Raw genomic sequence first — 22,207 nt, 5'->3', positions numbered from 1 at the left:
TCCGCTACAGTCAATTGTTGCCATGCAGGCAGGACTGAAAGCTCACAGCTTCCTTTTTTTCCAACAAAAGCCAAAACTCCTGATATTTATATGTAAAGTGCTCCAAGTTTAAAGGTTGACAATTGTTTCAAAGGCACTGATGGCCAAACCTAAGCTCCAGCTCAACATTCACAGCCCCCAGGGTCTTATCTGGCTGATCCTATACTGTCAGCCTCTCCACTGACCACCTTGCCTATGATGATACCAGCCCTGGCTTGGGACCTTTGTTCCAACCGGTCACTCTTCCTTAAGTTCCCTCCCAACACCCAAACAGCCATCCCTTGGCACTTCACCCAAATGGCCCAGTGATTTGGTCATGGACACGCACAGCCCTTGAGCACAGAAGCAGGAAATGGTGGCTCTACCTCTGGCTGGGGCACAGTCACTGAGTGGCAACTTCACAACTTTTATTTGAGGTGCCTGTGCTTTGTCTCGAAAATACCTTCTCCCCCTGCCCCAGACAGTGGGTGAGGAGGGGGCAGCAAAAAATAGAAGACAAACCTCCCTATTGCACATGGACCCTATATACAGGCCCACCTGGCTGAGGCCAGTGGGGCTCTTGGCACATTCTTGGATCCCTGCTCAGGAGGGGCAGGGGTGATTGGGTGGCATCACACGTGAGGTAGGGACCTCTGGGCAGCCACTCTGGTCCTGGCTACTGATCCTTGAGCTTCTTGGTCCTCAGTGCCTTCCTGGTCCCATCTCCAGCCCTGGTCCATTCTGGCCATGTGTCTCCATACCCGGCTGGGCCTTCCACCTCCATCATGGCCTCAGGTGGCTCCCCTGGCATCTGGGGCTCTGCTCGCCTCCCAGTCCAGAGATCCCAAGAGGAAGTTATGGCTTCTCAGAGACTTTCTCTGGAGCCCTGTCACTCGTGTTCAAGTGGGGGAAGGGGTGCATGTGGCAGAAGCAGCTGTATAAATACGGGTGTGGGAAAGTCCCCCAGAGTCACTTGGAAAGTTTGCTGATGACACGGATCAGCGCTGCATTCTCATCCTTGAGACGCTGGTTGTCAGCACGGAGGTCAGACAGGGCCTGGGGGAAAGGACAAGGTCAGCTGAATGGCCCTGGCAGGCCGAGCCCCTGCCCACCCTCAGTCCTCTGCTTGTAGCACCCCATGAGGGCCCACCTTTAGTTCCTCCTCCAGCTCTGCAGCCTTGCGCTCCAGGGCCCGGCGCTCCTGAAATGAATGGGGAAGGTGAAACAGTGAGGCTGAGAAGTATGGGGAAAGCAGAGGGACAGCTTAGAACAGCATTGTGGCTCCCTTGGTTGACCCTTGTGGGTGTAAGTCCAGGGACACCTCTGGCACCATCCCGGCTACCCCTACTCACAAATCTCTCCAGCTCTATAAGGGCCGGCCTCTCGGCAAAGCGTTCCTGCCTCTGGTGAGGACAGAGAAAGACCAGGAGTCAGGAAGGGGAAGCCAAGATCGCAGTAGGGAATTTTCAGGCCCTACCCTCACTCCCCCAAAAAGCTGAGCCCAGTTCAAACTCCACTCATCAGACTGTGTCTCCCTAAGGTCCTACCTTTTTTTTTTTTTTTTTTTTTGAGACAGAATCTATGTCGCCCTTGGTATAGAGTGCCACAGCTCACAGCAACCTCAAACTCTTGGGCTTAAGCGATTCTCTTGCCTCAGCCTCCCAAGTAGTTGGGACTACAAAAGCCTGGCCGTGTTAAAACCCGCCAGCTCCGGTGTATGTGGCTGGCATCCTAACCACTGAGCTAAGGGTACCGTGCCAGGTCCTACCCTTTCAAAAGCTGAGCCCAGCTCAGACTCCCTCCAGGGTCAGGCCCTGCCTCTCAGAAGCCCTAGCTTCAGGCCTCATTGCTCAGACTCCACCTTCTACAGATTCTACCTCTCCGAAGCCGTAGCTCCACCACCATTGCTCAGACCTCGCCTCTAGAGTTCTTGGCCCCACCCCCCTCGCAGCCCCCATTGCTCAGACCCCGCCCCAGAGGCCCTAGCCAAACCCCACGCCAGGAAGAGCCCAACCCAGGCTCTGCCTCCCAGCGGTTCCTGCCACATCGAGAGCCTCGGCCCCTGACCTGCGTGGCCCGCTCCAGCTCCACCTTGAGTTGTGCCAGCCGCAGAGTGGTCTCAGTTAGGGCCTCCCGGAGCCGCTCGTTCTCCCTGCGCAGCTCCACATACAGCTGAGGGCAGGGAGGAGGCAGGTGGTCAGGCTTGCCAGCCCTGGGTACAGCAGGTTGGGAAAGGCGGGAAAAGGCGGTGTGCGGGCATCTAGCAGGCAGAGCCACGGAACAGGAGACAGTAAAGCAGGAAAATAAAGGGTGACAGGGATGGCGTTAAGGGTACTGGTGGTGGAGTGGGGATCCCGAACCTTCCGGAAGCCTCCGTCGGGCTGCTCGGATTCTGGCTCAGAGTATGGATTGAGATTCTGCTGAAGGCGCTGCCTGCGGGCTGAGGGTCTGTACTCGAGAGTGCTGCGGCGGGGGAACACGGTCAGGGCACCTGCAGCCCCACGGACGGCCCAACCGCTTCCCTGCCCCGCCCCTACCTGGACTCCAGGCTACGGGATGCCGGCTCCGCCTCCTCCCCCTGAGGATGATGGGCTTAAGAGTGTGGCTTGGCACATTTGGGATGGGGTGGTCCCGCCCCAGGCCCACCCTCAGCACCATCTCAGCCCACCTGAGCCCCTCACCTCCGCAGGCCCCCGCCACTCCTTGCCGACCTTGTGGTGCTCCCCGGCAGCCTGTGGTCTCTGCCCCTGCCCATCAGGCGCCTCTGCTGGGGGAGGGGCAGGAGTCAGCCCAGACACCTCTGGAGAGGGCCGCCTCTGCAAGGGCTGGTCCCTGCACCCAATAGGAAGACTGCATGGGACAAAGGGGGTGGATCCCTGGGAGTGACTTCCCCAGAAAGCAGACCTCACCTCTCTGGGCAGGGCCGTCAGCAATCTCAACTCCAGGGACTCGGGGCCTGCGAGAAGGGTCCTACCAGGGGGGCAGAGGCAGAGTCAGGCACAGACCCCCTGCATTACCCACTGCGCCCTCACCTGACCAGGCTTACCAGGCTGTCTAGGGACTTCTCAAGGTCCGGGGCCTTCCCTGAAGCCTTTTCTGCTTCCTTCAAGTCTGTCAGAGTCACACCCTGGCAGGGAGAGGAGACAGTCAGAGACACCAGGATCTAGGACCCAAGCCCCTCCTCCCTTAGATCCAGAGGTCCTCCCAACCCCTCCTCCCCCAAACTCAGGGGTCCAGGCCCCCAGCCCACCCACTGTACCTGTGTAGACCTCCGAGACTGGCGCATGAGGCGGGAGCGAGCTTTCCGCTGGGATTCAGACTCCTCATCTCGAACAGGCATCTGGTAGGACCTGAGCAAAGGATTCCCAACTTTAGGTAGGTCCCTGGGCCCCCTATTCCCCAATGGCTGACGCCCTTGGAGGGCACACTCTGTCAGAGAGGACCTCTTCTCCTAGAAGCCTCTAGGAGCCCACCCAAAGCCCCGGGGATCTCTGTGGAAGGTAGTATCTCCCAGCTGGGGAGGTTATAGCTTTCTGCCCTAGCTTTCCACACCTCCGACGGTCTCGGGAGTCCGCTGTGGCCACTGAAGAGGCTGTAGGGACATTTGACTTCACTGGGGATTCAGGCTCCAGAATCCTGGGGGGAGGAGCAGCGCTATCCAAGGGAGGATCAGGCTTGGTGACCTCAGACCTGAGTGAATTCATTCATTCAACAAATATTACTCAGGCTCACTCTATGGGCCCTGCACTGGAGATACAGCAGTGAACAAAAGAAATGAGTTGTCTCTGCCACAGCAGAATCAAATGTGAACAGAAAGACACAAACAGCCATGAAGAGGCTACAGGGGTCCTCAAACTACAGCCCGCAGGCCACATGAGGCGGTGTGATTGTATTTGTTCCCGTTTTGATTTTTTACTTCAAAATAAGATATGCGCAGTGTGCATAGGAATTTGTTCATAGTTTTGTTTGTTTGTTTTTTTAAGTATAGTCCGGCCCTCCAACCGTCTGAGGGACAGTGAACTGGCCCCATGTTTAAAAAGTTTGAGGACGACTGGGCTAGCAGGTTATCTACTACTCAGAAGCATAAAGTATATTGGCAACAGAAATAGAGCAAGAATAGGCAATGGACAGGCTCAGGCCATGCTAAGGACTGGAACCAGACTGCCTCCCACCCCCGGGCCCAGGCCCTTGGCACTCACAGGGCAGAGGGTTCCAGCACCTTCCAAGAGGGGGTCGGGGTAATCCTGGCAAGACGGAGCTCCGTGGTCTGTAGAAGAGGGGTGGAGCAAGTATTCTCCTTGACTGGTCGGGGCCCTAATCCTCTCCACAGCACCCTACTCACCTGGGTGGAGGTCCCTTCCAGCCAAGAGGACGAAGCTGAACGCTGCAGCCCCGCCCCAGGGGCTCCCTCAGCTCTCCACCTTGCTGGGGGCCCCAAAGCCCCAGAGCTCCCTGTCTTCTGGAGGCCAAAGTGCCGGGAGAAGGGGGCTTCTCCAGGCATCTGGGGAAAGGAGGAGGTCTCAATTGTAGTGAAAAGGTCCCTCTTCTCAGAGTAATTGTTAATCCCCCAAAGGACTGCAGCAAACCGCCTCCGGTCACCTGAGGCAAGTGCAGCCAGACTCACCTCGGGACTCTTAGGGCTAGGGGACAGCAGGGAAGAGACTCCGTTGAGGGCCCTGGTTTCCGTGGGGGCTGACCCTGTGGTACAGACACATGGGGAAGGTCACAGAAGATGCCACTGGTCTCCAAGGACCAGAGAACCCAGCCATCCTCCCTCAGATCCAGAGTCCAGGCTCTGGCACCTTACCCATGGGACCTTCTTCTCCCTCATCCTCATCCTGGATGGGGGGCTCCCCAGCCCCACCAGGCCGGCGTTCCTTGGACAGGTCCTGGAGGGAGATCTTCTCACGGCTGCTCAGACGACACACAGAGCTCCTGCTGGGAGGGGGCAGTGCTGAGACCCAAGCTGAGGGACCAGCACCCCCAGGGGACTTCTCCTGCCATGTACCTTCTGTGTTTGCTGGGGAGAACTGAGGGCTCCTGCGCCTTGCTTGGGGAGTCTTCCTTTCGGTTCCGAAGCTGTAAGGAGGGAAGGGGGCTGCTGGGAAGGCAGAACATACCCCAGCCCCTTGAGACCACCACACACAGCATGCCTGAGCTGCACAGAGGACTTATGGACCCAGCAGGTTTTCCTGAAGATGGCAGCAATCCACCTGGGTCAAATGTGACTGGAGAGGCCACAGACAGGCACCACCTATTCTCTCTCCCCCGTGGGACACCTCCAATCCCATCCCCAGAGGGTCTTACTACCTCCAGGGCTGACCGGCTCAGACCTCCCTGACCCTGTAGCGCACTCAGGACACTGGCCAAGCCTCCTGCAGCCTATTCCTCCTGGTGGCCTCCCAGGCTGCTACTGCTTCTCACACCTCCATGCCTCTGCAACTCCCACCAGGATTCCTGCCCTCTGGCATACTCTGAGTATCTGAATACTGCAGTGCTACTCAAGGCTTCCAGAAAGAGTCCTCAGACACCCAGCCCGGCTCTCATGAGCTGTGTTTCCTGCCGCCCCACCCCCACCCCACCCAGCCTTTGCATGTGCTGTTCACTCAGGACCAGGAAAGTGCCCTGGCACCCAGGGAACAGCCTGAATCCACCAAGCTGGAGCTGAGAGTGTTCTAACCTGCATTCGGCAGCCTCAGCATCACTACTGCCAACCCTTAAGAAGAGGTTTCTGTCTACCTCTCACTCCTCAGAAACTCTAGGCTGGCCTGGGATGTGCTTCCTGCTAGCCACTGGTGTTTCCTGTGTGCCAGGCAGGGATCTCAGTGCTCTTGTCAGTAACAAACAGCATAATCCACATGATACCACATGTGATCCTCACAGGTAAAGGTGCTGCTTTTACCACCCCATCTTACAGGGGAGGCTGCGCCTCAGAGTGTAGCTGCTAACTGCAGCTCCCACAGCAGAGCTGGGATTCTGGCCCAGGCAGACTTAATCTTTCACTCCACAACAAGACCTGCCCATAGCTAGGTAGGGGACATCTTGGCAGTGTTTAGGCAGAAAACCCCTGTCTGAATCCTCCTCCTTCTCCCAGCCAAGCAGCCAGAAAGCTCTGTGGCCACACATCAGTCCATGCACACACCGGGCATCCACCAGGGCTGGGGCTGGGTCACCAGGTGGGACAGAGCAGATCCCTGGGGCAATGGGTGTCAGAAAGTCAGGGGACACAGATGCTCCCTCCCCAGCCTCCTCCAAAGAGCTGAGAAAGAAGAGGAAAAGCCTGGCCCTAAGACTCACGTCCTCCTGTTTCTGGGCCAGTTCCTCCAACAGGCTCAGCACTTCCTCGTCAGCCAGGTCACAAGGACGCTGCCCCTAGGGGCAGGGTGGAGAAGGGGAAGATAAAGAAAGAGACACAGGGCCCCCTGACCCCGCCTTCCCTGAGAACCCAGCTCTCACTGCGTGAGTCAGCGAGTCCATGCCCCCTCCGTGCTCAGCCAGCAGACGGCAGGCATCCTCCACACCCCAGTGGGCCGCCGCGTGCAGGGGGGTCCAGCCATCCCCATCCCGGAGCTCTGGGTCGTAGCCAGCCTGAAGGAGCAGCCTAGGGACAAGAGGTCTCCGGGTCAAGGGACCAGGGGGGCTCAGGGTCAAGGGCCACAACAGGGACCTGGGCTGAAGGCTGCTTTCCACTGGCCACACTGCAGCTGCAACTGCAGCTCCAGTTGTCACAACATCAAAACCGCCCCAACCTCCCCACCACCACAGTGGCCTCTCTGCCACCGAGCCTCAACCCTCCCCTTGTCTGCTAGAAGTTAAACCCTGGCTCAGCCAGTGGCCTCTGAAACCTGCCCCTTGCACCAACAGTGGGTTCTGAGGTGGCAGTCCCAGAGATGAGTGGTGCAGGGTTCCCCTGCCATTCCCAAGCTTGTCAAAGGATGGGGACCCCTAAAGGGACCACCTCTGGGCAGTAGTATCCCAGGATCCCAGCTGGCTTAGAGCGGTGGTTTCCAACCATGACAATGCTGCCACTCAGGGGACATGAGCAAGGTCTGAAGACATCTCAGGCTGTCCCCACTAGGGCAGGCCACGAAGCTGCTCAGCACCCAGCAGTGCCAGGATAACCCACAGCATAGAATGGCCTTGCCCAAAATGTCACTAATGCCAAGGTTGAGAAACCCTGGCTTAGGCGATTTTCTGAAAATAATAACCACCTTAGACCCTTCAATTAAGGGACAAAGCAGGGTTGTAAGTCCAGGGTACGTCTCTAAACCCAGCTCAGGGGAGGATGGGCCTATTTTTAGAGAAGAGAAATGAGGTCTGTGTCAGTGAGAAAAAGCTAAAGCAAACTGGGAGCAGATGGGCAGAAGGAGATGTTTATAAATAAACCTCTTTAACACAAAGCCTTTTCTGGCCTGGCCAAACTTGCCCCTCACCTTTCCCATGCTGCGCCACATTCACTCTGCCCTGGCCAGCTGGGCCCCCACCCTGGACCTCCGCGCTTATGGCTGTCACATGCAGGCCCTGTTGTCTGCTGACCACCAAATTTCAGGCAGGCCCCTCTCCAGCACACACACCTTCTCCCTATTTAGATCTACTAAGCCAGCACTTCTTAGTTGGGACAATGCTGTCCCCCAGCAAGGGCTGCTCCCAACATCCATGGGGCAGAGCCCAGAGAAGCTGCTCAATATCCTGCAGTGCATGGGACAGCCCCACAGCAAAGAATAACTAGTCTAAACAGTCTGTCTGTCTCCCCATGAGGCTGTGAGCTACAGGTGGGCCCAGATCTGTTCATCCTGTGTCCCCAGCTCCCAACACACTGCTTAGCACACAGAAAGTGCACAGAAAGTAAGCGCTGAATGAATAGTGTCAAATAAATGTAAACCTCTATTCTGCCACTTTAACAAGAGGCCAGTTACATTCTTTTAAAAATGCAGTCAAAGGGTCTGAGTGCAAACAAGAGCACACACAGAGGGCAGTGATGAGATTATAGTCAGTGACCATGTCTAAGTCCAAATGCTTCCATTCCACAGCAAAGAGTGAGGCTGCTCATACACACCTATATACCTAACTCTCTTTCTTCTCCCCGCCCCTCCCCCCCTTTCTTTTTGTTTTTTGAGAGAGTCTCACTCTGTCACTGTGGGTAGAGTATCATGGCCTCATAGCTCACAGCAACTTTAAACTCCTGGGCTCAGATGATCCTTTTTTTTTTTTTTTTGTAGAGACAGAGTCTCACTTTATGGTCCTCGGTAGAGTGCCGTGGCCTCACACAGCTCACAGCAACCTCCAACTCCTGGGCTTAAGCGATTCTCTTGCCTCAGCCTCCCAAGTAGCTGGGACTACAGGCGCCTGCCACAACGCCCGGCTATTTTTTGGTTGCAGTTTGGCCGGGGCCGGGTTTGAACCCGCCACCCTCGGTATATGGGGCCGGCGCCTTACCGACTGAGCCACAGGCACCGCCCCTCAGATGATCCTTTTACCTCACCCTCCTGAGTACCTGGGACTAAAGGCACCTGCCACCATGCCCAGCTAATTTTTCTATTTTTAGTAAAGGAGGGATCTCACTCTTGCTTAAGCTGATCTCAAACTCCTGAGCTCAAGCAATCCACCTGTCTCAGCCTCCCAAAGTGTTAGGATTACAGGTGTAAGGAACCACACCCAGCCTCTTTCTCCCTTTAATAACAACACTCAACTTCTAGCTGGACACAGGGTCACCCGGCTGAAGACGGATCTCCCAGTGTCCCTTGCGGCTAGGAATGGACAGGTGACAAGGGTCTGGGAATGGGATGTCAACACTTTAAGTGGTTCACACAACTTCCAGATTGTTCTGTTAAAAGGAACAAACATTTGCTCCCTTTGTACTCTCCATTTTTCTGCTGCCTAGGATGCAGATACAATGGCAAATGACAATGCAACCACCTGGGACTCGGGGCTGGAGGCCATGGGAGCAGAAGAGAAAAGCCTCTAGGGCTGGGCACATCACAGGACCTGGTCTTTTACTATCCAGTCCCCCCAGCCACAAGAATCAGTTCAGGGATGGGCAGGTGACCGGGGTGGCCCAGAAAGCAACAGAGTTGGGACTTTCACTGGAACTATGCAAAAGTGTAAGGTGTCCTACATCCACAGCAGGTGCTAAGCAGGTGGGCTATATGCTGGGAGCTACGCAGGGTCCTCTTAAGTACCTCACTGAAAAAAAAAAACCTGCCTGAAAATTAATCAATACTAAGGTAAGCAGAGATATGGAGGGATTCTTCTTAACTATATGTTCATACTAAAATACTAAAATAATATGTATTATCACAAGAGAGAAGGTAATTGAAAACACAATGCAGAGCGTGAAGATGAGAACTGGAACCAACTACGCCAACAGAAAGGGAGAAGACAGTCAAACAGAGACAAAACAAGATGTAAGACTGAGGTGAGGATGACAGAAAAGAATAGCTACTATAGCAACTTGCAATACATATGCACCAAACAACCGAGTCTTAAAATCTACAAAATTAAAACTGACAGAACCACAAGGAGAAATAGGCAATATCCACAATTGTAGCAAGAAATATTAACACCCCTCTCACATCACAGTCACTGACAGAATAAGCAGGGGGCAGTGAGGATATAATATGTGGAAGGTTTAGGTTTAAGCAGCATGATTGCCATGTTGACCTAATAACCCGTAGATAGAACACAGTACTTGATAACACCATTCTTTTCCAGCTTACAGATTCTGGAATGTAAGTCAAACCTCAATAAATTTCAAAAGGTGGAATCATACACAATCCATTCTATGACCATAATGTAATTAAGCCAGAAAATGAGTAACAAAATAATGACTGGAAATCCTATATATTTGGAAATTAAGGGGTCAAAAGGGAAAAGATTACAAATTGGGAAATGTTTTATGCTGAATGACAATGAAAAACACTACATGTCAAAACTCATGGGTGCATCTAAGACTATATTTAGAGAGAAATACATGGTCTTAGGTACGTAGAAAAGAAAGGGAAAGTATAAGGTCTAAGAAGAGAACTGATTGGCCCAGCTCACCTCATCACCTCAATGTAGCCCTTGGCAGCAGCCACGTGCAGGGCAGAAGCCCCGGTGCGGGGATGCCGGGCCTCTGGCATGGCACCCCCATTCAGCCAGCACCTTGTGTCATGAAGCAGCAGTTCTTCCTCTGCCCGTTTGGCTGCCTCCACATCCACACCTGGGAGGATGAGAAGAGGCAATAGGTGGGTCTCAAAGCCTGCTGTCTGGTAAACCTAGGGCCACACCCAGGACTTGCCTGGTCCTAGGACCCTTGTGTACCCTTTGGGACTCAGAAGGCTTGGGCTAGCTCAGTGGTTTCCCAACTATGCTCTGTGCAGTCTTGGGTCCCATTAACAGTTTGAGTCACTGCTAAGCTCCTGGAGAATGGAGATGACAGGCCTTTTCCCATTTCAACCAGGGATTCACCTTTATTATTATTAATATAAAACAACTACCTAAAGTTTACTAAGTAAATACAGTGTTTTATTATACCTAACTTCTTCTATCACTACCAATATAATCCTTAACACAGCATCTTCGTACATTTTATCTCTATTATCAATTTTATCGCCCATGAATAGGATAAACTAAGCAAAAATCAACCAAGTAAGTAATGTTGTCATTCATTAAGGCAACAGCGTGCTCGGCACCTGTAGCTCAGTGAGTAAGGGCGCCAGCCACATACACTGAGCGTGGCAGGTTCAAGCCTGGCCCAGGCCTGTTAAACAATGACAACTGCAACAACAACAAAAAAAAAATAGCCGGGCATTGTGGCTACTTGGGAGGCTGAGGCAAGAGAATCGCTTAAGCCCAAGCGTTTGAGGTTGCTGTGACCTGTGACGCCACAGCACTCTACTGAGGGGGACATAGTGAGACTCTGTCTCAGAAAACAAAAAAAGGCAACAGCTTCTTTCCTACTGAGATGTTGGTCCCTATTAGCAAACGTGTTACCACCTAAAGCAATCTGGTAAACACAAAGCTTGCTTCCAATGAGTCAGTTTCACTGCCTCTGATTGTTACATGACAATTGTTACATGACATTTATAGTGAGATTTTTCACCCTTACCAAAGCACTACATAGGGCTGGGCTGTCCTACCAACAGCCGCAGCTAAGTCAGTTACTCCACATAAGCACTTGGATGGAGCAAATACACAGAGACGTGTTGTGAATGTGAAATGTACACCAGACTGCAAAGCACAAAAAGAAAGAAGATAAAGTGACTCACAAATTGTGCTTGGGTCCTGACTACATGTTGAAATGACAACCTTTTAGATATACAAGGTTAGGCTGGGTGCCCGTACCTTAGTGATTAGGGTGCCAGCCACATGCTCCAGGGCTGGTGGGTTTGAACTTGGCCCAGGCCTGCTAAACAAACAACAACAAAAAAAAAAAATAGCCAGGCATTGCGGCAGGTGCTGTAGTCCCAGGTACTAGGGAGGTTGAGGCAAAAGAATCGCTTAAGCCCAAGAGTTTGAGGCTGCTGTGAGCTATGACGCCACAGCACTCTATAGAAGGAGACAAAGTGAGACACTGTCTCAATTTAAAAAAGAAAAAAAAAAAGATATGCTAGGTTATAGAGAATCTATTATTAAAATTAACTCTACTTTTTTTTACTTTCTAAAAGGGTCCTGACTACATGTTGAAATGCACCCACTTGAAAATTTTATGGTATTTTAACTTTTTTTTTGATAGAGACAGTCTCACTTTATCGCCCTCACTACAGGTACCCGCCACAATGCTGGCCATTTTTTTATTGTTGTTGTTGCAGTTCAGCCAGGGCCGGGCTTGAACCCGCCACCCTCGGTATATAGGGCTGGCGCCCTACTCACTGAGCCACAAGGCGCCACCCTATTTTTTTTTTCTTTTTTGAGACAGTCTCACTATGTTACCCTCAGTAGAATGCTGTGGCATCACAGTTCACAGCAACCTCAAACTCTTAGGCTTAAGCGACTCTTGCCTCAGCCTCCCAAGTAGCTGGGACTATAGATGCCCGTCTACTTTTTGTTGCAGTTGCTATTGTTGTTTAGCTGGCCAGGCCAGTGCTTACCCGCCAGCCCTTGGGTATGTGGCTGGCGCCATAACCACTGTGCTACAGGTGCCGAGCCAGTCTTTTAATTTTTTGTTGTTGTTGTTGCAGTTTGGCCGGAGCTGGGCTTAAACTTGCCACCCTCAGTATATGGGGCCAGCACCCTATTCATTGAGCCACAGGCGCCGCCCCAGTCTTTTAACTTTTAATTTATTTTGCTTCTCAGTCAACTTGAAGATATAATGAAAATTTTTAATTACACTTGTGACTTGAAATGGATTCCTATTAGACGATATTAGGAAAGAACCACCATATCCTACCACCCTGCTTGAAAAATTTAAATGTGACAGAACTAACAGAAGGCCATCTCCCCCTATCCAATTTCTTTCTGCTCCCTCTTGCCCCCGAGCTAACACTATCACAAATTTGCTTTCATGATCACGTGTTTTGTTATACTCTTACTACATATATCATAAGGCTGGGCAAGGTGGCTCATGCCTATAATCTACTTTGAGAGGTCAAGGAGGGAGGATCACTTGAGCTCAGGAATTCAAGATCAGCCTGCGCAACATTGCAAGACCCCATCTCTACAAAAAAATAGAAAAATTAGGCTCGGCGCCCACAGCACAGTGGTTATGGCACCAGCCACACACACCGAGGGTGGCAGATTCGAGGGTGGCCCAGCCCGGGCCAGCTAAACAACTAAAACAAAATAATAGCTGGGCATTGTGTTGGGCCCCTGTAGTCCCAGCTACTTAGGAGGCTGAGGCAAGAGAATCACTTAAGCCCAAGAGTTTGAGGTTGCTATGTGTTGCGATGCCATGGCACTCTCCCAAGGGCAACGTAGTGAGACTATCTCAAAACAAAAAAAAGAAAAGAAAAATTAGCTGGATAGGGTGGCACAAGCATATAGCCCCAGCTACTTTGGAGGCTGAAGTAGGAGGATGGCTTGAGCCCAAGGGCTGGAGGTTGCAATGAGCTATGATGATGCCATGACACTTTAGCCTGGGTGACAGAGCAAGATTTTATCTCCAAATTTTAAAAAAGCATCCTTACTACACATACAGTATTATAAACTTTCACCATAAGGCTACAAGTAAGTACCAAGTAATTCAATCCCACAAATCCTGAGAGGGTTCTTGTCTTACTGCAAGACCAGGTCAGAGCTGCAGTGTGGCACCACCTGGTGGCACCTGTGCAGTCTGGTGTATACCAGTTGGGATCATCGGTGGGCCTCCTGGCTGGTTGGTACTTCCCTGGCAGTGACAACCAGTCCAGCAACATCCAGTTGGTTAGAGATCATCTAATGGGCCCAGTCTGGAGTGGAGAGCCCTAGAGAATACTGGGGACAATACTGCGGACTCAGGGACCTGTCTTCTCCTTCTCCCTCTGCCACTTCCTTAAAAGGAGTCACCTACTATCCAATCCTATTATAGATGAATATGTCTTAATGCAGGGAGGGAAAAGGGGAAAGTTACTGAGTTTTTATTCAATAACCGCAGTAGGTTGGGTGCCCGTAGCTCAGTGGTTAGGGTACCAGCCACATGTTCTGGGGCTGTTGAGTTCGAACTCAGCCTAGGCCTGCTTAACAACAACAAAAAATATAGCCAGGCATTGTATTGGGTGCCTGTAGTCCCAGCTACTCGGGAGACTGAGGAAAGAGAAATGCTTGAGCATAAGAGCTTGAGGTTGCTGTGAGCTATGACGTCACAGTACTCTACTGAGGGTGACAAAGTTTAAGACTCACCCAATTAAAAAAAAAGAAAAAAGAACTGCAGCAAGTATTCTTTCACATGTCTGATATGACATGCATCCTTCTGCAACTTGCTTTTTACCCTCAGCCTAATGGCTGAGATGTGTCTGTGTTTGCGGACAGAACCCTTGATTAGGAGTCAGCAAACTATAGCTGTGGGTGCTGGTCACCTGTTTGGCATTGTGGTAATGGTAAAATAAAAAACAACATAAAACTTACTGATTTCATTAAAGAGCACAATTTAGTGGCATTTAGGATATTCATGATGTTGTGCAACCATCACCACTATCTAGTTCCTGACCTTGTACATCATCCCAAACAAGCAGCCACTCCCCAGACCTCCCTCAGCCAGCCCTTGACAATAATCAATTCTTCTGTCTCTAAGGATTTGCCTATTCTGGAAAACTATTTTATAAAGTTTCTTTTTCCCCAGAAGTACCTAGGACATTTTTATAAATAAAGTTTTAATGAAACACAGCCTGCCACTCATTCAAATATTGTCCCTGGCAGTTTTCTCCTCTCCAGCAGCTAGTAGAATAGTTACAAGAGACAATCTGCCCTGTGATACCTAAAATACTTACTGTTCAGCCCTCTCTGGAAAAAGCGTGCTGAGCCCTGCCCCAGTCACTCATTACCAATTAGTGACTTAGACGGCATCCTTCTCCCACCACCACAACCAATATGACAGTGAACACTCCCATCTGCAGGAGGGAAGGCCTCAGAGAGGCCTCAGAATGGACCTGCTAGAACAATGGGAACCGGAGCCTTCTGCTATACTCAACAACATCAAGCCATCTCCCAAAGAGGCTATCATCATCATCAACATTCCCGCTAGAAACAAGATTGCCTGTCACTTCAGCAGTACAGCACTTCAAACTACCTGAGAGTCAATTCTGCCTGTCTCCAAGTGTCACACTCCCTCTTCCAGCTGTTTTAGATATTGAATTCCAAATAAGTTTATTTCAAATGTTTCAAAAACACTTTCAAAGTCTCCTTCCCACTCAGTTATGCACCCTTGTAAGAACTGGCCTCTTCTGTGCAGGACGTGAGGGTCTCATCTGTGCACCCCAGGGGCTAGCTGCTGCAGCTCAGGCCATATAAACAGTGCTTGAAACATGCTTCTGTTCGGCATCCATCCTCCTGTGTTTGGTAACCACATCTTGATTTTCCCCACCGTGACTTCTGCCCATATGGCTCCAACGTAGTGGGCCGACAGCCTGGCTCCAGAGATAGGCACCTCCTAGGCCAGCCCATCGTCCCTCCTTCACTGATGGGCTCAGGGGCTAGCAAGTGACAAAGTGGCCCAATACACCCTAAAAATAGAAAAACTAGCTGGGCATAGTGGCAGGTGCCTATAGTCCTATCTACTTGGAAGGCTGAGACAAGAGGATCACCTGAGCCCAAAAGTTTGAGTTTGCTGTGAGCTATGATGCCACAGCACTCTAGTCTGGGCACCAGGGTAAGACTGTCTCAAAAAAACACCATACTCTGGGGTGTCCCATGGGCAACACACCTGCTAGAAGCAACATACCCCTCCCTACAAAAGTGAACATGGCCAGATGCAGAGTTTCTGGGGGTTCCTGGACCCTACATAGTAGACTCTGGGTACTGTTACTCTTGGAGCACAGGGAGAGCAGCCCCTGAAAGTAAGCACTTCGCCTCTCAGAAGACCCATTCCAGGCTCCCAGAAATGCCCATCAGATGGACTTCTGGACAAGCCTCTCCTTCTCTGTGCACCTTGATCTCCTCAGCTACTCAGGGAGTAAATCAACCCTTCCAGTCAATAGCAGTCTGAGCTCTTACTCTGTGCCACCACTGAGCTGCAAGTTTGTCCTGGAGGGAGGTATCTATGTCCTCATTTCACAGGAGAGGAAACTGAGGCACAGAAAGAGCCAAAGAATCATAGGAAAGGTTCAGCCTTTGAGCCCAGGCAGCCTAATAGCCAAGCCCTCAACCTTGAAGCCACGTGGAGAAAGAGCATCCCACCCCAACATGGCACCCCAGAGGCCCACCTCGGCGTGCAATTTCCACTTTCAGCAGCCCCTCCATGGCATCTGACTCGGCCAGGTCCAAGGGCAAGTCTCCATCACTGTTGACAGCAGCGATGTTGGCCCCATGGCTCAGGAGGTACCTGGGGGTAGGGGAAGGTCAGGGCTGAGGATCTGGCCTCCCATCCCATCCAGATCCTGCCCACCCCTCCCCTGTCTCACCTGGCAATGTCCAAGTAACCACAGGAGGCGGCCACATGCAGTGGTGTCCAGCCCTCATTGTCTGCCTGGTTCACCGTGGCACCTTGCTCTACCAGGAAGCGCACCACATCCAGGTTCTCATCAATGCAGGCCTGCAGGTGGAGATGGCAGTCAGCCCAGGCCCAGCAGCCACAGCATCCAGCAGGCAGGACCCCCACAGGGAGCACAGAAAGGATCCAGGGGCCAGGTTCAAGTGATGTTGGGAAGACCCTGATGGCCACTGGCACAGGCCTTGGATGTCCTGTGCTACTAGCTATTTAAGACACCACTGGCTGCCCAATGGTCAGGTCAGCCAGGCATTCAGAGCTCAGCAGAGATCATAAGAAGACCAAGTTTCCCAGCACTGTGGGAGGCTGACGTGGGCGGTTTGCTTGAGCTCAGGAGTTCAAGACAAGCCTGAGCAAGAGCAAGATGCTGTCTCTAAAAAAATATCTGGGCGTTGTGGCAGGTACCTGTAATCCCAGCTACTTGGGAGGCTGAGGCAAGAGAATCACTAAGCCCAAGAGTTTGAGATTGCTGTGAGCTATGACGCCATAGCACTTAACCCCAGGTCAACTGAGACTCTGTCTCAAAAAAAAAAAAAAAAGACCAGGCTACCTGTTAACAAGAGCCCAGAGGGAAGGATGGGCCCTCTCCTCCAGGTGGGGCTTGTTGGACCTAGACCAACCCAGCTATTGCTACAGGGTGGGCCTCCCAGTATTCAAGTTCCAGCTCTCCCCTCTCTAGCCCAGCTAGGTCCCTCTAAGGGACAAGATGAGAAAACACCCCTAGCAGACCCCCTCCAAGAACTGACAAGGCTAACAAATCCCTGTCCCTGGAAGACAGTAAATGTCCCAGACGGATTCCCAAGGACAGCGAGACATCAGCATCTGTGTGTGCCCAGGAGCCCAAGCTCACATGGCCACTGTTTACCAAGGGTCTGCCATGGCTGAGGTCTGTATGAGGCACTTACTCGGACCACATTTTCTAGTCTTCCCACCATAGGGAGACAAAAGCCCAAGCTCAAGTCAGCACAGCAAGCAGTGTCCAGAGGAGATTTAGCCCAGGCCCCATGTGGACACTGGTGGCACTATGACCTGAAATTGTCTGAGGAAGGGGGTGGGCCTTAATTAACTCCCCAGCTCCCTCACCTCTCCAAAGTTGCCCATCTGGAGGAGGAGGAGAGAGCTACAAGGGCCAAGAACATGAGGTCATGGAAACTCGGGCTGCAAAAGGGGGGCCACACGTGCCCTGGGAACGGGATGAACTCCGGGCTCATTTATTTCCACCCAGTAGTCATAGTGATGGGGAAGGGGGGCATGGGGAGACACGGGCATTTCCCTTTCAAGGCTCTGCCCAGCACAGGCATCCGTGTGAAAGATGCCTGAGGCCTGAGTACTAGGGACCTGGGGATCTAGGCCCCTCCTCCCTGGGACCCAGGGCCCAAGCCCCTAGACCCTCCTCTCTAACACCTAGGTGTCCAGACCCCCAGCTCCTTCTCCAGCAGACCTGAGCATCCTGACTCCCAGAATGTCTTCCCACTCCAGCCCCAAGGCCTCTGGCACTAATGCACAAGGCAGCTTACAGGGTGAGCATGGGGGCAAGGCACCAACCTTACCAGGTGGTTCATAAACCCTACTGAGGAAGATGCTGAGGTTGAGAACTTAGAGGAAACACAGACACAGCCATAAGCTGATGCTGGGGGACCTCTCTCAGCAAGAGTTCAAGACAGAAATCACAGCCCCAGGTGGGGGACTCAGAAGTCTCCCAGACAGGGTGCCAGTCTTAGTACCTGTTTTCCTGAGACTGAGGATTTTCACACTAAAACCAGGCCAGTCCTGGGCAAACACGATGAAGTGCTTGCCCCTGAGAGGAAGGAACTTCCCTTCTCTGAGACCCAGACACCACTGGCCTCCAGTCCTCCTAGTGAGCAAGTTCACCGAGTGCTTACCCCACAGTGGGAAGCAAATCTACCCAAAAGGCAGCCTGACAGGCAGGGCCAGGGCATCCTTATGTGGGACCCAGGTCAAGGAAGGGGCCTAGGGCCCTGAAGTACACAGGGAAAGGATTTGGGTCTGAAAAGCAGGGCCAGGAACCTCTGCAGAAGGTGCAAGACAGCCAGCAACATGGGATGATAAGAAGGAAGGGGAACACTGAAGCCTAAATGCCTCCCCGAAGCTTGCCGAGGATCCGGATGCCTTGGAGAAACAGAACCTTGCTCCGGGTGGAGGAAAATGTCCCAGATAGCACTGGGGCTACTGCAGGGACAGGGCCTGGAGATGGGGAAAGGAAAAAGGGACAGAAGAAGCAACTCCCCAGTGAACACATATGATGCATCACACCTCAAAAGGGAGTTTTCCAGGTGGTGCCTGTGGCTCAGTGAGTAGGGGTGGCAGGTTCAAACCTGGCCCCGGCCAAACTGCAACAAAAAAATTGCCAGGCGTTGTGGCAGGTCCCAGCTACTAAGGAGGCTGAGGCAAGAGAATCATCTAAGCCCAGAAGTTGGAGGTTGCTGTGAGCTGTGACGCCCCGACACTCTACCAAGGGTGACAAAGTGAGACTCTGTCTCTAAAAAAAAAAGAGGGAATTTTCCATGAATACAACCTCCCTCTTTCACCAGAGCCCTGCCAGGGAGGGACTGGTCACCCATTTCACAGGTAAGAAGACTGAAGCACAGACGAAAGACACTAATTCAATGTCACAAAGTTGAGAAGCTGAAATGAGAACTCAGGACAAACTGATTCTGATTCTATTTTTTTCTTCAAACTGCTACTCTTTTTTTCGTTTCTTAGAGACAGAGTCTTGCTGTGTTACCCAGGCTGGTCTTGAACTCCTGCCCTCAAGGGATCCTCCTGCCTCAGCCTCCCCAGTAGCTGGGACTACAAGCCCCGGCCCCAGTGCCCAACACGTTTTTTTATTTTTAGTACAGACTGCATCTTGCTCTTGCTCAGGCTGGTCTGAAACTCTTCAGCTCAAGTGATCCACCCACCTGGGCCTCCCAGAGTGCTGGGATTACAGGTGTGAGCCACTGCTCCCGGGCCCTCACTGCTATTCTTCCTGGGAATCTGAGAGTTGGGCCTAGTCACACATCCTCCCCCTCTATTCCACTCCCTGCCAAGCTTTTCTTTTCAAGACCTTCTCTAGCCCCATCAGTAACTGAACCTGAGAAGTTCTGGCAAGGAAAAGGGGCTGGGGGTTTGCCACCGGAAAGAAAATTTGCTCAACAGGAGGTGGGGCTTGGACCAACACCAAGAAACCAAAGGAGAAGGTCTGAGGATGGGACTTTACAGTGGCCAGTCTGTCTCTGGTGGTCCCACTGGGGGAAGCAGGGAAGAGAATAGCACCCAGAACCAGTGGGAACCCTGAAAAAATAAGGTGGCCCTGGCTCTGGGACACAAGATCATTGGAGGCAGCATCAGGGTATCTTGGAGAGGACATGGGGCCCCAGGTCGGAGGGAAAGAACAGGGTTCTAGAACCCTTGGAGGATGACATGACAGGGGGGCTAGGAGAGAGGGCACAGTCTATGGGAGGGGAAAACTGCCCAAATATAAGGAGAGGTGACCCAAGTCCACAGGAGGGGTGACGAGCAAAGAAAGCAAGATGACCAAGAGGACAGAGAGGCAGCCCAAAGTCAGGAAGAGGCAGTGCTTTAAGGTTGCCCAGAAAAGGGGAGGTGAAGCAGGCCTGGCCACAGGGAGGGGAGAGGGAAAAGAGAAGAAGATATGTGCCGAAGAAAAGGCTCGTATGTAGTAAAAGGCAAGGGATGGCATAAGACCCAGAATGAAAATGAAGAGGAAACAAATTTAGTTAAGCAGGCACAAGGGATGGGAGGAGATGCGGCATGAAGTGACCCAGAAAAAGGAAGCATCCACTTCACAGAAACAAAGTGGTACAGGGCTTAGAAGTGCCTCTGGAGAGAGCATCCTTAGGCAGCAACAAAAGGCACAGACCAAGAGAGAGAAGGAATGGGGAGAAGACAGAAAGAAGAGGCACTGAAGAACCTGCTCTTAGTCAAAAAGGTGACCCAGGCCACAGACTGGGGGAGGAAGGAGGCATAGGCCCAGGAAAGAGAAAACAGCTCAGTGAATGCAGCACCTCCCTGGAAAGAGGAAACAGTAGGCCAGAGACGGCTAGAAGAAACCAGAACTGTAAAAAAGAGCACAGGGTCAGGAAAGAGATGGCACAAGTAGAAGTGGCACCGATGAGACGAGTAAAGGGCATTCGGGGTCTGGAAGACAGCAGCGTCAAGAGGCCACGACTAGGACCAGGGACAAGGACCAACCATACTGAGCCATCAGAGCTGCAAGAGGGTACTGAAAAGTGGCAAAGACCAGGGCAGTTAGAGCGGTTCCAAACTGGTAAGGGAGACTAGAAAAGCCCGGTCAGCACAGGATGGGAAAGCCCAGGGCCAGTAACGGCGGTGCAGATCAAGTCTGGGGAAGGGAGAAAGAATGCTCAAGACGGCGCACATTGAGGATGGGTCAGGTCGGGGAAAAGCGCAGCGCGACGGAGACGGCCCGGGGCAGGGATGCTGACCTGGTGCAAGGCGCTGATGCCATCAGCGTTGGTGGAGTCGAGCACTGCGCGGGCGGGCGGCGGGGCAGCGGGATCCAGCTCGGCGCCGGGGCTGGGGTCGGCGGCGCGCAGCATCAAACGCGCCTCATCCAGGTCACCACCCGCGCAGGCCGCCAGGAACTCGGCGGCGCGCTCGAAGCGGACGGTGCGGGCGCGGCGCTCCTCGGGGCCCGGCTCGGCGCCCGCCCGCGCCCCCCACTGCCGCAGCTGCTCCCGCCGCCGCTCCCGGGCAGCTGCGGCTGCCGCCCCCGGGCCCGCTGCCGGGCTGTCCTCGCCCGACATCACGCCGCCCGCCCACCGAGGGAGCGACTACGGAGCATCTATCAGCTGCCGCCACCGCCGCCGCCACCCGCCCGACCCGGGGGCCGTCGGGAACTGCCGGGAAAAGCAGCTCGCCCAGCACTGCCCCAAGGCTCTCCCCGCCCCTGCCCTGTGAGTGACGTCACAACGTAGCCCCAGGATACACTGGGAATTGAAGTTCTCGGCTCGTGGACGAAACTAGAGATCTTCTGACTTCAGGGCGGAAGCGGGCAGGAAGCAGGTCGCGGAGAACTCTGGGATATGGAGCCTATAATCAGAAGTTGCTGCCGGGATCTTTCTCCATTCGCCATGAAGTCCTCAGCTCCTGGGTGTGAAATGGAAATCGCCTGGACGAGGGCATGCTCCGGGGAACGCTGGGAAATGGAGTCTGCAGGCTAAAGGGTTGCCTAAGGCGTGCTGGGAAATGAACTGCACGATATAAATACGGACCAGGCGCAAGCTCTGGGCCGGTTGAGAAATGGACTGGATAGCCCGGGAGTTCCTAAAAGATATAGAACTAATTTTTCCATGCACTTTATCAGCTTTCCACATACTATATGATTTATTTTGGATTTTTTCCCTTCCCCTCTCAAGTGGAAGTTCCCTGACGACAGGGATTTTTGCCTTCTGTATGCACTGCTTATTCACAGCACCTAGGACTGAACGAGAGAGTGCGCTGAAAATACGTCAAATGGCATATAAAACCAGTGTATGGTGCCCCATGATTGCATCAATGTACATAGCTATGATTTAATAATAAATAAATAAAATAAAATAAGATATTGTTTGAGGGCAGTGCCTGTGGCTCAGTGGGTAGGGCGCCGGCCCCATATGCCGAGGGTGGCGGGTTCAAACCCAGCCCCGACCGAACTGCAACAAAAAAACAGCCGGACGTTGTGGCGGGCGCCTGTAGTTGCAGCTGCTCGGGAGGCTGAGGCAAGAGAATCGCGTAAGCCCAAGAGTTAGAGGTTGCTGTGAGCCGTGTGACGCCACGGCACTCTACCCGAGGGCGGTACAGTGAGACTCTGTCTCTACAAAAAAAAAAAAAAAGAAGAAGATATTGTTTGAATGAATGAATGAATGAATGAAGTCCCTAGGCCGGTGGAAACCCGGCGCACCATGGGAATTGAGTGTGCAACCCAGAAGTCCCTAAAAGACAATCCACTTCCAAGCTTCCCTGTGTGACCTGCCCACGGCATGCTGAGAAATAAGGTTTGCGGTGTAAAGGTCATGGCAATGATCTCACCTCCGAGGGCATGCTGGAAAATATAGTCCGTAGAGT

The 22,207-nt window shown here is 52.6% G+C and overlaps 1 protein-coding gene across 6 annotated transcripts; it reads right to left on the bottom strand.

Annotated features, from left to right (window-relative positions):
* Nucleotides 1-425: 425 nt before the first annotated feature.
* PPP1R12C (protein phosphatase 1 regulatory subunit 12C) lies at nucleotides 426-21,124 on the bottom strand. Of its 6 annotated transcripts, none has more exons than XM_053608029.1 (22): nucleotides 20,587-21,108; nucleotides 16,032-16,162; nucleotides 15,834-15,952; nucleotides 10,060-10,219; nucleotides 6,475-6,619; nucleotides 6,316-6,390; nucleotides 5,027-5,097; nucleotides 4,826-4,956; nucleotides 4,643-4,716; nucleotides 4,361-4,519; nucleotides 4,218-4,285; nucleotides 3,571-3,708; nucleotides 3,278-3,368; nucleotides 3,065-3,145; nucleotides 2,928-2,988; nucleotides 2,700-2,785; nucleotides 2,556-2,596; nucleotides 2,379-2,481; nucleotides 2,086-2,190; nucleotides 1,371-1,421; nucleotides 1,169-1,219; nucleotides 426-1,074 (listed from the first exon to the last, which is right to left on the bottom strand). In XM_053608029.1, exons 1-22 carry the CDS (start codon nucleotides 20,905-20,907, stop codon nucleotides 988-990), a joined length of 2,349 nt encoding a protein of 782 aa, XP_053464004.1. In that variant the 5' UTR covers nucleotides 20,908-21,108; the 3' UTR covers nucleotides 426-987. The 6 variants fall into 6 exon arrangements, with proteins under 6 accessions (XP_053464004.1, XP_053464007.1, XP_053464005.1 ...); XM_053608032.1 differs by having other exon boundaries at nucleotides 2,700-2,782; nucleotides 20,587-21,107; XM_053608030.1 differs by having other exon boundaries at nucleotides 4,826-4,953; nucleotides 20,587-21,105.
* Between the last annotated feature and the right edge of the window lie 1,083 nt (nucleotides 21,125-22,207).

Source organism: Nycticebus coucang, chromosome 10 (genome assembly GCF_027406575.1).
Source record: "Nycticebus coucang isolate mNycCou1 chromosome 10, mNycCou1.pri, whole genome shotgun sequence".
Lineage (NCBI taxonomy): Eukaryota > Metazoa > Chordata > Mammalia > Primates > Lorisidae > Nycticebus > Nycticebus coucang.
Note: the sequence above shows the minus strand (reverse complement) of the source record. Positions and strands in the feature narration are given on the sequence as shown.